A 16269-nucleotide genomic window follows, 5' to 3' on the forward strand; every position below is an offset into this window, starting at 1 on the left:
TTATATATATATATATATATATATATATATATATATATATATATATATATATGGTATAAATATGTTTTGTGGCTAATAAAAGTGTTTGTGCTTGGATATCAGCTTTTAACAGAACCTTTTGGCTGGAGTCAGGCTTTAATCTTCCATTCATATTTATAGCTGGCTGTTCTCTTCTCATTTCTGGATAACTATCATAAATGTCTGGCTTTAACAAGAACAATCTGACCTAGTGACTTATTTTAAGACGCCCCCCTTCTAAATATGGATTTCAGTGATTTAATATAACTCTCTGCAGGTGTAACAACAAAAAATGGATTCTAGCTGCTTGTATTTGTCTGGTAAGGTCAAAGAACGTTATGTTACTTGAACCCGGATGAACCCTTGCTGCCATCAGAGCCGATTATACGGTAGGGCAAACTTGGACGTTGCCCAAGGCCCCCACCTTCTCCAGGTCCTGGAGATCGGCGGCTGGAATGCTGTGCGTTTGGGACCCCCATTTTTTGCCCAGGGGCCCATTTCATCTGAACTGTCCCTGGCTGACATAACAATCCGCAGCATGTTCCAACATTTGTTTCAGTATTTGATGGGTTAAATAGCAAGCACCCAATGTAATCCCTGCATTCTGGCCAAGGAGTTAGCAATGGAATAGTATAATTGCTAACAGGTACAGCAGGATCCCTCACTGTAACAACGTATTACACATTGGCAGACTGTGCAATGATTTGGGCTGGATAACCAGCTTTTCGGAGAGGGGAGGGCTGCATAGAATCACACAAAAACATAACAGAATATACACTCAGCAATTTTATAGAAGTAAAGTATTGGAGGAACCCTAATGAGCATTGTATTCCATGAACTAGTCATTGGGCACTGTTCTTTTTTTGGCATGCATGGCTTGAATGTCCTCCTTTAGACAACTAGCGGTTATAACTTTGCTGAGTTGGCGACAGGGATAAAAAGGTGGAGAACCCAGAGAGTGAAAGAAAAGAAGGAACGGGAGGGGTGAGCACAGGAAGATTAGGGATGAAGGATGGAGAGTTGGGAGAGAAAAGGCTTGGAGAGAGGTGGAAGTACTGACACGAGAAAAAAAAAGTTGAAATGAGGGCAAACAGTGACATAACACAACAGATTGGAGGAAATGATGATTCTGATAACACCAAAATAAAATGCATTATTATTCAGAGTTGTGGAAAGATTTTGGTACAGGCACTCATATACAGTCATGATAATTAGGAGGAAAAAACGATTGCTGTACAGTTATCACTATTCTCCTATACAGTGAAGAGGGGAGGTGCAAGAGGCGCCCCGCTGTGTGCTTCCCATTCCCAGATTCTTCTTTCTTTCTGCTGCAAGTTAACCAAGAATTAGGCCTTTTATTACCATTACATATGTTTATAAATACATTTCTGACATCACATTATAAAGTAATTGTAGTTCTTTTTTTAAGGACTGACTTTGCCTAGGATGAGATTATGGCATTCTGTTACAGGCTTCCATCGTCTTCCCTCCCGCAGAGATGAGACGTTGTAAGTGACAACATGAGAGGCTGCAGGGACAGATTTGAACCCTTAGTAAATATTGCGGTCTATGTTTCCTTTAGGTAGATTCTTCTTCCATTTAGTCCTGGTGATCATTGTCACAGATGTAGGGACCCTCTACCAGGCAGAAGTGTCCGTAATCCAAATGTAACTGTTTATCTGATATATGTGTTCAAGTCCTGTGATTGATCTTTATTTCTGTTGTTCGGAAGATTCCCAGTACCTAAACCAAAGGAACCATTCTCAAATGATAGTTTTGTTGGTTTCAGCCAGTCATTGAATAGATTGCTCAATGTGATGGGAAGAAATGGATACTTGGGGATAAGCATGTGGAGGAAGAGCACAACAAGGTTGGCCTGTGCAGTAGGGGATGATCCCACCAATGTTTTGGCTGTGTGCCCTGAGTATCACCCATAGGTCCTCTGCAGGGCCCCTGCCTAAAGAGTTTCTGGATCTGGCCTGAGGTCATGCTAGAGTTATGTTTTCCAGGCATGTTATGAGATAGGGCACCAAGAGCAGAGCCTTCCCCAACAGAAGATTTGAATAGTCGACATAGAGGCTTCCCAGGCACATCACACTAGGGGGGCAGTCTGGGTATTAGTAACAGAAAATTTGGGCATATCAATTTACTAAATGGGCCTGATTTATTAAAGCTCTCCATGGCTGGAGAAGATAGACTTTTATCAGTATACCTGGGTGAACCTGCAATGGATCTGGTCCAGGATAAAAAAAATTTGCTAACAAACAGCAAATGACTTTGAAGAAAACAATTCCAGGTTTGCTCGATCAGCCAGCTTTACTGATAAGCGTGTATCCTCTCCAGCCTATGAGAGCTTTAATAAATCCGCCCCAATGTGAGGGTAAATAATGGAAATCTGATAAATCATGAATCTCCATCCCTTCAAATGTGAGATGTTTCCCATTTTTCTGGGCATTCTATACTCTTTCCTACTCTTTCCTCCTCTTTCCTATACTCCACACATTGGTATTAAAGCCATAGACCTAAAAAAAACATAACATCAGCTCCAGAGGGGTTGTATTACATAGATAATGATGGGAATTCCTAAATACTTAACAGCACCTGTTCCATTGACAAATGTCTAAAGCAGCTTTTTTCAACCTTTTTAACCCTTGAAAAAAACTTTCAGACTTTAAATGATACTGAGAAAAAAATGTTCTATGCTTCTAATTACCTAATTGGGTTCTGCAGGCAACGAGTAGACTTTTCTCTCCTCCAGTTTGTATAAAGGTGTCCCAAAGAGATTTCTCGAAGTTTAGTATTAGAGATAACAACTTTAAGCTCTGACGGACTAAGAAGGTATTCCAGGCACGTTGGGCAATGGGGTAACAGCTGGGATCTGGCACACATCCAATGACAGGTACACGGGCTGTTGGTGACCCAGAGATTCAAGGCAGATAGATGGAGGAGGGGGCTGGAGAACAATTCTGAACAGTGAGGGTTGTTGAAAAGGGGATACATTCTGTACCGTGAATATTAAACCGAGAAAAACAAGAGGGGATAAAGTGATGAAAGAGAGTTAAATCTGGAGCTGACCCTGGTGTGGAATGCTTGGAGGTCAGATGAGGTGTGCCAAGCAGAAAGAAATTCTCTCTTGATAATGGATAGTTAACCCTCTGTAGGTTCCATAGGATACATTAGAACTGAGCAACCTATGGGACAATTATGAATTACAGCCATGGGTTTCACATAAACTAGCCTTGGCTATGTGACAAGTGGCCACAATATTTATGGGCAGTCAATGACAAGTTACAGGTCCTCTTTAACCTCCTCTTCCTGTCGTTCGATACTTCCCTCACCAAGCTCCCCCACCATTGTCAATGCCAGGTGATGAAGTCATGTACCTGTGATGATAGTCTTAGAACTAACAGTCCTTTCTCCTTCCTCATGTGGTAATGTTCAGATGGGCACAAAATACCCATAGAGGCTAAACAAATGTTGAATCTGAATGTAAGCAGTGGGGATCCTTCCCTAAGGGAACCTGTTACTTATTGTTCGGCCTTGGCTGGGTGAATGAATTTGGCAATACTTCTATATGACCTCATTGTTTAAGAAACACAAAGGGCCTGATTTATTAAAGCTGTCCAAGGCTGGAGAAAATACGGTTTCAGAAGTGAAACTGGGTGATCCAGCAAACCTGGAAAGGATCTGGTCCAGGATTTCAAACATTTGCTAGCAAAAAGCAAATTACTTTGAAGAATTCCATTCCAGGTTTGCTGGATCACCCAGCTTTTCTGATGAACGTGTATCCAGACTTGGAAAACTTTAATAAATCAGGGCTAAAAGTATTAAAAGCTATTCTCAAAAATCTCGAGAGCTGCTGAGCCTAAAAGGGAAATTTTATTAAACTCAGGTGAAATTTGGATGTTCTAGGTTTTTTGAGGATTTTTTCTATTTGTTCAACTAAACTTTTAATACACAGTGCACAGGGAAAACACATCTAATTGAAACTCATTGAAAACTGCTGCCCATTGTAACATACCTAGGGGAGAAAGGGATAAATCTTGCTTCGGAACCATTTAGATGTGTTTGGTGTTCAAACTTGAGCTACAGAGCTCTAAAAAAAACCTTTTTAGGTGGCTTTGGTATACAAGTGAATAAGATCCTAGAGACCTATTTATCAGCTGAAAAAAGCCGTTTTTTTTATTTTTGTTATTTATTACTTTATATTTTTATTTTTATTAATATTGAATATAATAAAGAAAGATGTACTGTTACTCCCCCTATTACTTTTATTAGGATTTCTGCAATATAAGTGTCCTGGCCTTGACTATCATTTTAAACATGGTGCCAATTTACAGACTGAACTAAATATTTTTGGTTATAAGCACATATGTTGGATGATGTTTTCAATACCAGACTTGTTTTTAATTGGTCATTTTTTTAATACTATAGAATGATAACAGGTATCGATAAACAATAAAAACATTGATAGGATCAGACCATTGGGCAGTGATTGTCATCTGGAGGCTTTTTGAAGAAGATTGGGTGGAATGTTTGATCCTGTTCAATGCTGTTCTGATTGCAATAGAAGAATTGCAAGATGTTGTCATGTGCAATTGAGTGTTAGGGAAAGGAAGAAATATACAGGTAGTCCCCGGGTTACATACGAGATAGGGACTGTAGGTTTGTTCTTAAGTTGAATTTGTATGTAAGTTGGAATAGGTACATTATTTTAATAAATGCAATTAGGACAGATGTTTGTCTCAACATATTGTTAGGCAGTGTGGTGTCAGTTACTGTATAAAATCCTCACTGTGAGTTATCCACAAAGCAAAAAAAAAATTTATGGAGCCTAGATTTATTAACTTCTGAAGCAAGCTGTGCTTTGATATGCAAAACGAAACAACTGCAGAGTTTGTCTTGGTCATTAAAGAGTTACAAGATGTTGTAGAAGAGCTCAGTCTCAGCTGTGGTTTGCAAGAGATTTCTTCTGCAAGTCATGCAAATCGTCTGTATGTTGGATGTCTACACGGGGACTACCTGTAGATCTTCCTGAACATGATTTTACTTAAAAAAATCGTGTGCAGGAAGATCTACAGGTAGTTTGGACAAGTAAAACTGAGAATGTCCAAGTTTGTGTGTTTGCTTGTCATTCTGGCTACCTGGATATAGGCTATCCAATTAAAGCCAGAAAAGTATTTCTTATTATAGTTCAGACTTATGGGCTCAACAAAGTCTTTATGGAGAGAACAATGTTTGTGAATTGACAAGACAAACACAGTTTAATACTTTATCATGCTTTATAATGATTTTTTTTACCTTCCTCTGGATCAATGTGTATATGGTTTTATCTGGGATATGCTGGTTTGTAGTATATTTATTTTCGTATTGGTTGAACGAATGTCTTTTTTTCAACCTATGTATCAGCAGGTAACCTCGCACCATGTTAGTTTTTTGGCCAGTGATAGTACTAGCTATCCAACATTTATAGATAGTAAAGAGGGTAAGAATCATAATATTATAGTGAAAACCTTGTTTGGTAGGACAGAAGATCTGATATTCTCTACCACAGTTAACTAACACTAACCAGTCTTGTCCTTTCCCCAGCCTGTGATTGGTCAGGGCAAGCAGACCGGTACACTCACCTCTCTGCTTCTTACACCTATCAACGGGCTCCTTGCACTGCAACACCCCTTGTATTGCTGATGTCTTTCCTGATTTACAGAGACTGCAAAAGGTTCACATCAAATCAAATTTATGAACTTGCACTACTTGCATTAAAACACACACATTTGGCTCCTATTAATAGACACACAGCTCCATTTCTTTGTATCCTGGAGTTACCCTTTAATTCTATATGGAATATTTGTATATACCATTTCTTTGTCTAGCAGACCAGACTAGTAGTAGAGATTTTTCATGGAGTTTAGAACTTTACAAATAATATGTTCCAGCTCCAATTATAGTCCTATTCTGGGATTCTGCAAACCATGAAGGATGTATGCGTGCGCCAGCTACAGGCTAATTTCAGATGTAGAGTCTCAGAAGTCAAAACTTGCTTTCATTCATTCCTTCTGGAGGAGATTTGCCAACACAAAGTGTGCTTGAAGAAGAACATACGTTTCCTACTAATTACAATATGGTGTTAACAATATCCCCCCTCCCCAATCTCCTCTTTTGTATAATGTGGGTGTAATTACACCTCAAACAAATCTGCAGAAATGTTCTTCTCTAACGTGACCCTTGGTATTTTTTTAACAGTCTCGTACGGCAGGCTTCTGGTTGATAATCACCCTTCTAATTCTGCATGGATTATAATCTCTGTTCTACATCACATTTTCACCTAGAATCTCTACATCTAAATTCTAGGCAGATATACTCAGTGGTTAGCACTCAGGCTTTTCAGCGCTAGGTCCCAGGTTCAAATCTCAGCCAGAGCTCTATCTGCATGGAGTTTGCAGGTTCTCCCTGTGTTTGCATGGGTTTCCTCCGGGTATTGGTTTCCTCCCACAAACATGCAGTTACAAATAATTAGCTTGCCCCCCAAATTGACCTTGGACTGTTTTATCAACATATGACCATGGTAGGGACATTAGATTTTGAGGCGTTTGAGGGACAGCTAGTGACATGACTATGGACTTTGTACAGTGCTGCGTAATTTGTTGGCGCTATATAAATACTGCGTAATAATAATAGAAAATCCACTCCCTTTATCAATACTTATGCTTTTAAATGCAAGTAGTGTAGGTACATAAATTTAGCTGGCATCCTTAGCATCCCATATATAGCAGAGTTCAGGGTAAAACTGTGAAAAGCTGGACTTTATTTGGCTTCTTAATTCATATGAAATCTAGAATGAATAACACCAATTTAAAAGACCCAAATTACCAAAAATTTACATAAAGTGCAAATACTACTGTGTATTTTTGTGCCTCTCAAGGTTTCAATGCTTCTTATCTTTTTATCAAATATCTCACAAAATATTAAGCACATGTATCTAGTCAGTCCAATGTGTGAAAAGGGGTTGAGACTTCATCTCAACACGTTTCACAAATCCTGCCTACTTCCTCAGTACTATGTATGAGTACTATGTTGGTAAAGATGAAAAACATGAAAAACAAATATGGGTGTTGTTAATTCTAAAAAAAAGGACAGTCCATACAAATATATCTAAAGATAAACAGTTAATGTACTATAAAAATGCATTTTTACAAAACAATTATAATTTAATTATAACAATTATATAATTATAACAAAACATATATATATGCATTATCATGTATTGCAACATGGACAGGCAGGAATCATTTGTATGTCACCCTCAGATGGATGATGGGAAGAGTAGAAATAAGAATAAGAAACTCCACTTCTATGCAGTTGGTAATTGGCTGATATAAGTGAGAAAAATACAACGATACAAGATGGATACACAGTAAATATAATGAATATTTATTTAATCCAATCACAGCCTGGGGGAGGGACAAGACCTTTAAGTGTTACCTAACTACAGCTAGGGAAAAAAAGGTCTCATGCCCTACCGAACAGAACTGTGACTGTAAAAATTTTTGAACGGATTGATAGAAAAAGAAAACTGCCTAATGTTAAGCTTTAAAATATATTATAACCTAATTAGGGTGGAAGAATAATACTATTACCCCATCAAATGGCATTTTGTGGTTTTAGTTCTGCAAAGAGCAATCCAGGATCTGTTTGGTCAACATGGTCAACAACATATTATTCCTTTGAATCATTATTTTCTTTGTAGCATGAAGCACCCCCTTGGTTGACTGCAAAGTAAAGAGTTAAGATTTGATTTAATATGTGCAATCTAGTTGTATGCTGGAAGACTTCCAGTTTACACCATTCTCCGATGTGTTCTGAAGGCTAGAGTTGTGCAGCTGTAGTATGTGAAATATCAGTATATGTTGCCAATTGAATATTGATCTACTGCTGGAGTTATGTTTGAGCTTTACATAGAGCCTTTCCTACCACGTGGCAAGGCGAGAATTGTGTCATAGGCAGCCCATTGCCGTCTGGGGTCAACTCAAGACAAGATTCCCAAGTCTTCTTCTGGCCTCCAGCTGCTTCCTGTTCTTCTGACACTAGGGAAATTTGGTAGCAATATTGAATCTTCATCTCTGCACTCATTAAAGTATCAAGCTAGCTTCAGCGTTTTTTTAAATCCTGGAGAGTTAAAGTAGAAGTCCAGCCAAACTTTTTTTTTTGGGGGGGGGGGGATCGAGTGGTTAAAGGTTAGAACTTTTCGTGTTTACGGCTGTCCAGGGTTTCATTAGAAAAGTTTCTGCTCGCTCCCTGTGTTGGTGATAATGATGTCGCCAAGACCTTAACAGTAACTCAAACCTGAATTGCATATACAAACATGTATAAAGAGTATATCCTAACTTTGTGTGAATCTCTTTTAAACCAATGAGATCACCTAAAACTGAATGGTGCATTGGAATAATTGGATCTTGAGACACGCCAAGGTCAATTTTTACCAAAGAATAAATTATCATTCTCAGTTTAATTTCCTGTAATGGTGACAAGTCTACTTTAAAGTAAACCTACCCAGTCTTTCAAATCTCATATAAGCTTTACTATGTTATCATTTTGGAATCTGCAGTTTTTCTTTAAAAAAGTGATCCTAAAATGGAAGTAATTTTTGAGATACTTCCTGTTATACGATGACAAAGTTCTGTTTTAAATTGTGCTTCTGTGTTGTCACCCACTAACATGGGCAGTTCAGGCAGGTGGTTATTGCAGAACAGGACAGACAATGTCCCTTCTGCAACAACTGTTTTTACTTGCCTCATTGCCACCCAGCTATCAAATTTTGCTGAGCTGAACATGTGCAGGGCTGGGGAGAGAATGAATTCCCATGCCAATTCCTGGCCAATCAAGATGGCCAAAGTTCCGACACATGGTAGAAGAGCAGAAGAAGACGGTGACACCTGCAACAGACCAAGACCAGGTGAGTTTAAGTAATAAATTGGACTCCGGAAGGGGAAGGTTATTTTATTACAGAGGGAACATCACCTTTCCCTTCTGCAATAAATAACCTTCCTGGTTGCATCTTTTGTTCAACTCTAAAATTGGCCCAATCATACAAGTAGAAATGAAAAAGCAAGTGTATTTCTGTAAAGAAGAAACTTATCTCCCCTGCTACCCGTGCCGGAAATCTGTTGCGTAGATAGGATGCAGTCCCACAAAGTCTGGTGTAAAAGTAATATTTCAGGGAATGCAAAGAAATTTTTAGGTTAAATAACCAGATAACAAGACTTTAAAGGCCAAATCAGCAAATTTTCCAAAACACTTAAAAAAAACTCACTTTATTTTGAACCACATTCTAAAATACATAACAAGAGGACATATAAAAGCATTATTGGCACCAACATAGAACTCTTTCTGGAAACTCTCTAAAGCGAGGTATTCCAATCTCTACGCGTTTCACAGAATCTTAATCCGCTTCCTCAGGAGGAGGAGATATGTTTATATTGGGTGCAAGTTTTCAACTACAGGTCTTTATCTCATAGATTGTAAATTAGGATATGACAGGAACAGGACAAGAAGCAAGACGGTAGCTTCATGATGCAGCAAGTAGGATTCATTCAATGTCCCAATTTGCAGGGAATAGATCACATCGATTTCTCATATAACATGTCCCAAATGTCTGCCCTAGAGAGGAGATACTCAGTCACATTCATTTCAGGGAATGTCTATCTTCAGGGTCCTTTAACCTCCCTGGCCGTGTTCCAGAGTGTGGCTCAGAGGATTTTCTATGCAAAAAGTGGTAACCCCAGAGCCATAGAGGTTAAAACTCCTACCTTGTTCCCAGTTCCAGGGGCGTCCTCCAGCAGTGTCCACATTGTCCTCCAGGGATGCCCGGCGTCTTCTTCTCCTGCCATGTGAATGTTGGGGACGCGAGGCTAGGGGAAGCAGATGTCGACCGGGCATCTGCTCGCTAATGCATGCCTGGAAGGTGGGACCGTGCAGGCAGGTAGGTGGGACCGGACGGGAAATTTAAAATTTAAGAGGATTTTTAAATGTACTGCTTTTGCATTTAAAAATCCTCTTTAATCATACCGCCAGGGGGGTTAAACTCCTACTGATTCCTCCTGTTGACCTCCACACCTTTGTAGCACAAATTAATGACGTGAGGGTCAGCAGGAAAAAAACAATGAAAGCTATGGGGACCCTGCAAATTGACACTCAAAGAACGGTTTCCTAGCATTCCTAGAAGAAGTTTCCTAGCATTGTGGGATCATTTTAATGCAGTGGACTTTATCAGTGAAAGCGTCAAGAAAAGGTGTACATGGAGCAGGTAACTTTAGAACCAAACAAGTCTCTTTTTAGAGGAACACAACAGCTATTACCTCTTCTTTCATCCATTCTCCTATTCCCCAAATCTCTCGGGGCTTTGCACTGCATAATAGAAGCTATATAAAGCTTTCAAAAAAAAGTTAAGAATAATGAGTCATGGCAACCAACTTAACTGTAATAAATGAAATGCTTTCTACTTGAGGAGGAGGCATGTCACCAGGCATCTGACAAGCACATGCTTCTAACATCTGAGTTAGCTGAGGGTGAGGACAATGACGACATCTATGTTCGCGCATTAGGACAGTCAGAGAAACGCAGAGCCCTGGATGTGCAAGAAAGAAGAGATTGTTAACTTCCCAATCAACAGCACAGCAGAGGGGACAGAATTTGAGTTAAAGGAGAAGTATAGGAAATGACAACACTTTCAAAAAGAAACATTACATCAAGAAAAAGAAATTTTTGAGTCTTGCGGAATAGTTAAAAAAGTCAAGCTGAAAGAAGAGCGAAGAGAGGAAATGAATGGCTAAAAGATAAAATAGGAAGGAGGAGGGAAGGAAATAGAGAAGTACCTAGAAAGAGGGCAGTGACAGCCTGACGGAAAAATAGTGAGAGAACTGACTTGGGAAGAGAAAATTGTGAAGATACAGACAAAGGAAAGCTTGGATAGAAGGCCGTTGAAGAGGGAGGAGATAAACCAACACTTAAGTGGGATCAGAGTGAAGACTACATTAGAGGGTGAATGAGAAAAGTAGAAGGAGGGAGTGAAAGAAGGAAAAATTGAGACAAGGAACTACAAGAGGAAAAAAAGAAGGACAGAGGGAGTGGAAGGAGGAGGACAGAGAGGGTTACCACCTCCCAAACAGGGGCAGAGAGGCTGGGCTGCAGATAAACTGATGCTGGGGGAGTGATGGACAAGGAGCGCATTTCAGGTAAGGAATATTATTCCAAATTTCATTCTGTTCTATTTTATTTTTTTAAAAACTTCAATTTCCATTATGACACAAAAGCTTGTGAGGGTTATGTAGGGGCACAATTAGTGCAAATTGATGTAAAATTTTATAACTTATGTGTTATTGCTGCATATGGACATGCAAAGATTTATTACATTTCTGTTGTACTGTCAAGCCCTTAAAGTAGTTATTTAGGTCAAATGTATGTGTTCTTGCCATTCATTTTTTTTAGACTGTGAGCTGTTCTGGTAAAAAAGTTTGGAACTAATTGGTTACAGTCACAAGAGATGCCTTTGGGATGCAGGTGGGCCATTGTCATTCTGCTTGTGCCTTGCACACCTACAGAAATTCCTCATCTGTTAATTCATTGTATCACTTTTACTGTAAGGCGGCCCACCCCTCTTGAAGTTCATTCTTCTACACTTTCTTCCTCTTCTTGCGGCACCTCCTAACTTCCTTGTTGCTCTTGTTAACAGGGGAATTTTAGTCTCTAGATGAAATCGTTATTATTTTAGTGACCAGCCTTTTAGAAAAACAAATTTGCTTGCTCTGCCAGCCACAACTTGGCATTACATTGGAACATGCTCCAGAATAAAGGCGTGCTGAGTAGGACTGTACACTCCAAGACCTACAATGCTCCTTCTGTATGACTACTGACCAGTGTAACCTACTCCAGACCATACCAACAAGGATTTTCTTATCTCTAGCCAAACGTCTTCTTTTTACTTGATGTCGGTTAAGGGCGTTCAAGCTAGATTTCAATTCAGAAGTATAACACTGTCATAAGTTACGTTCCAGTGGTTAAAGGGTTTTTTTAAGGGGAGGTCCAGATTTTGCTGCCACGTGAGCAGATAAAATTAGAAACCTTCATGCTGTAGCAGAACAGACCTTGTCACAGTCTACATCATCTCTGTGTCATCGTCTGGGCATTTTTGATGCTTTTCCTATAGAGGAGTAATTTATAGCAGACATTATCAGGAAAGACTTAAATGATAAATCAGTAAAGCAAATGATATGATGTCTGTAGTTTGGAAAATAATATAGCAATAGTTTAAGCATGAGATAGAACTGGAAAATGGTACTGAAAACTCTTTTGTGTAGAGGAATTGGTTAATTCACTGTTGCTGTTTGGCCAAGAGTTTCAAATACTCATGGCAACAACGAAGATTAGAATATCAGAAATCAGCATGTGCAGATCAAGCAATGACCGAGAGGATGTGGTCACCAAGGAATTGCTGTCAGCACATTACTCATAGGCAAAGGGAGGGGGCTCACCACGTACAGTCTCCGCTATGTCACAAATACAAATCATGGGATTCTTTAGAAGGGTACAGTGGAGGGATTTCCCGTATTAAGTGCAGGAGAAAGGCTTCTTAGCCCTATTACTCCAACATGTGCTTTCACTTGTGAGAATCAAGCCAGCTACCGTTAGCCTTGTTGGTTGCCTGTATGTTAACATCATCATTAGCTAGCTTATTGGGTCGCCTTCCCTAGTGCTAATGGAAACCAAATGTTCACCCTGGTGGAACCACTATTTGTTGTAAAGCCTTTCTTTCTTTGGGCCTGATTTAATAAAGCTCTCCAAGACTGGAGAGAATACACTTTCATCAATGAAGCTGGGTGGATTTCTTCAAAATCAGTTGCAATTTGCTAGTAAATGTTTTAAATTCTGGATCAGATCCATTCCAGGTTTGCCAGATCACCCAGCTTCAGTGATGAAAGTGTATCCTCTCCAGCCTTGGAGAGCTTTATTAAATCAGGCCAGCTGACTAAGACTACAGTCTCAGAGCCATTATTAGAAAAAGAAAGCATCAAGGTGTTGTTGACTTTCCAGATATTGTTTACTCCTCACAGTAATCATCTAAAACCAACCAACGCAGTACAAGGATTACTAGGGGTAGTCTTCAACTGGTCTTGATGATTCTTAGTTGAAAGGGAAGGTCTAGACCAAAATATATTTTTGAAATTCTAAAGATTTATTGAATACGGAATATGTGTCTGTTCTGGTCCTTTGCTGTGTATATGTGTACCTGGACTGTTCACATACCTAGGAGCTCCTTTTATTACAGAACTCCAAGGGGAGTCCATTGTGCACTCAGGGGCTGCTTCCATGTTATGTCAGTAGGAATACTTTCCCTACCTATACCTCAGGGTCAACTTACTCAGTTAACTTCCTGGGCTCCATTACCGCTTGTGTAAAAGTACCCGTTGTCTTCCCCCCTGATAGCCCTATACAGGGGTAGGACACTCCAACAGCTCCCCTCCTCGCCAGAGCTATTATTTTGGCTTCCCAGAAATATTACATTCAGTTCAACCCCCACTACAGGTTTTCAATGCTGATAATTTAGTGCTCTGTACTTTGGTGATATTTTTTGTGATAGGGCAAAAAGTTAATTGATTAGCAGAGCAATGATTATGGGTAAAACGGATGTTTAGAGATTTAGATAGGTGGTTGGTGTTTAGAGTTTAGGTTGGGGGTTACATTACATTCTAGAGTCACATTGATTTTTAGAGTCAGATTCAGGTTTAGGTATGTTTTAGGATTTGTGTTATTTTTAAGGTTTAAATTGAGATTAGCAAAGATATTTTAAGGATTGGTTAACATTTAAGAGCTGGATTTCCTAATTAGGGTGACATTAGAAGGTGAGATGTTTGGGCTGACCTTGGGTAAAGGTTAATGGGTTAAAGTTAGAGATTAGTTTGAGTTTAAGGATTAGGATTAGGGGTCAGTAAAGGTTTAAGGTTACCAATTCAGTATAGCATTAGATAACAAGCCTAGTGTTTTTTTTGACATGTGCTAAATTTGTTTTTTGGTTGTGATCAGTTTGTACCAAAGTATCACATGACAAACATGGATCAGAACACAGATAAGTGAAGAAAATTGACTTCTGTAAATTATTTTGATACTGAAACTCCATATGAAGCAAAACTTTGCCTTGATACTCCCACGCCAAAAAATTACTGAGCCAAAATGAGAAGCTAGAAAACAATGAAGCTCATAGAGAAACCCTGGCAATGCATACACATTTGGTTACATGTATTTATTGTAAAAATGCAATGCATGGGAATAACCCCGAACAAATCAGTTTATGTTATGTTCTATTTGTACCTATTTATAACAAGCAAATTTATAGTTGAATTGCAATAGCACCCAATACTGTACTAAACTATGGCCAAACACTAAGTATACACTTTGATATTTATATGTATGTGTGTGGCCTCTAAACGGGACCAGTCAGATCACACCAGACCTAAGCAGTCCTTGTCTGGATCTACAAATTCAATTTAGCTAGAAACAGTAACATACAAAGCAAAGGACTTTCCGTCATTAAATAAAATGCCTACTCTGTTGGACATAACTAGCGGATGATTCATTTCCTAGCAGTCAATGTACCCTAGCTTGTAATAGTCACAGACAATACAGCACATGCAGGATATGATTTATAAAAATCTAAAGGGAAAATTGGGAGTCTATCTCTAAAAATGTGATATTAGCTTTGAATGTAGTACTTTGCTAGCCTTGTGTATTGTAGTTTACAGCAGTGTCACTGAAATTGGTCTTGCAGTATTCTTACACAGTTTTCATGAGGCTTAGGTTGTTCTTTACAAGAAGATGAGTAACAATGGAAACTAGAGTTGCTACTCAAATGAATGGTGTAAGATATTGATATGATGATGAGGATCATTAAGGACTAAATTATTCAAAAACGAGTATAAAAAAACATAGACTATATGTTCATATTGAATTCAGAACAAGTACTGGTCATTCCACTCTGTATATTTTTTTTGAGAAACATTATTTCATTTGTACACTGTAATATTGTATAAAACTAATTTAATGAATAATTTGTGTTGTAAGCACAGCAGTACTTATCTTTTGGTATAGTAGGTCTATGATTTTTATTTTCAAATCATGCTATGTATAGTAACTTTCAATATGTTGGCCAGTTTGGATCATATCAACCAAACAGCCAAGGAAAGCCCAGGTTGCCTAGATTGTATATTGTATAATAATAAAACTACCCTTATTATTAGCAGCTCTGTAGAATCACTCTGCTTACTATCCATGGAGCTCTTGTTCAGTCCTGTTTAAGTTCTGAAGTCCTAATGCATTCTATTTTATTAGCTAAAGAATTATAGGTTATGGACAAGAGATTTCGTTTTAATAAAATACTTGTTTTACTTTACAAACTTCTGTATAAGGACATCTGCTTGGAGGTAGGTTGCTACTTGCCTAGGCAAGCCCTCAGGACTGCATCTCCCAAGAGCCCTTTTCTTATTTATTTTTATTGAAACTTATTTATCTTTAATAAAACTCTTTAAGGGTAGTGAAGATAGAATATTATGGTATAACCTGTGTGATTTAACAAACCTGCAAGGATTTCTTAAAAATCATTTGCTATTAGTTGGCAGATGTTTTCCGTCCATTCCATTTTTTCTGGATCACCAAGGTTCCTCCATGATTTCTTTACCTGTCTTTCAGAGCTTTAATAAATCAGACCCACAGTGTTGGGCTAGCTCTTAGATGACAGCTCAGCTCAAGGTCCCTTTAGGTTCTGTATTTGCTGCATTAGATGACAGATGTTCACTATGACCCTACCTCAACAGTACAATATTAGCAACAAATGAAAAGTTTTAGGGCTCAAATCTAACTTATCATAACCACTTTAAACATTGAATCATCAACAATTGTAGTCTGGGGCGCCATAAATCAATTGGAATTAACTACCAAGCCATGTACAATACTGTCTACCCGCCAATTGCGTGACATTACCCAACCACCAGACTTCATAAAAAAAAATAAATCAAACAAAACTGACTTTTAGAAACCATGTAAAACATTATCCACCCAGAAAGTGGGCAACATTACCCCCAATAAGGATTATGTTGCAATTGGTTGAATAGGTAGTACGCTTGTAGCTTACGTTTGTTAATAAAACTGCTATAAGACATAACTAATAATTCTGTAAAGGTACAAAAACTTAATTAATTAATGCCA

At 38.6% G+C, this 16269-nt stretch overlaps 1 protein-coding gene across 2 annotated transcripts in view; it reads left to right on the forward strand.

Annotated features, from left to right (window-relative positions):
* The window catches only part of SEPTIN9 (septin 9), a 174287-nt gene that overhangs the window by 34126 nt on the left and 123892 nt on the right, over positions 1-16269 (forward strand). The window contains exon 1 of one of the 2 annotated variants that reach the window (XM_072403813.1): positions 10642-11249. The exons of the other annotated variant lie outside the window; for it this stretch is intronic. Coding sequence (XP_072259914.1) covers positions 11228-11249 — 22 coding nt within the window. The 5' untranslated portion in view covers positions 10642-11227. Of the gene's footprint in view, positions 1-10641; positions 11250-16269 lie in introns of those variants that run through there. 2 annotated transcript variants of the gene reach the window in all.

This window comes from Pyxicephalus adspersus, chromosome 3, assembly GCF_032062135.1.
Source record: "Pyxicephalus adspersus chromosome 3, UCB_Pads_2.0, whole genome shotgun sequence".
NCBI classification, from domain to species: Eukaryota; Metazoa; Chordata; class Amphibia; order Anura; family Pyxicephalidae; genus Pyxicephalus; species Pyxicephalus adspersus.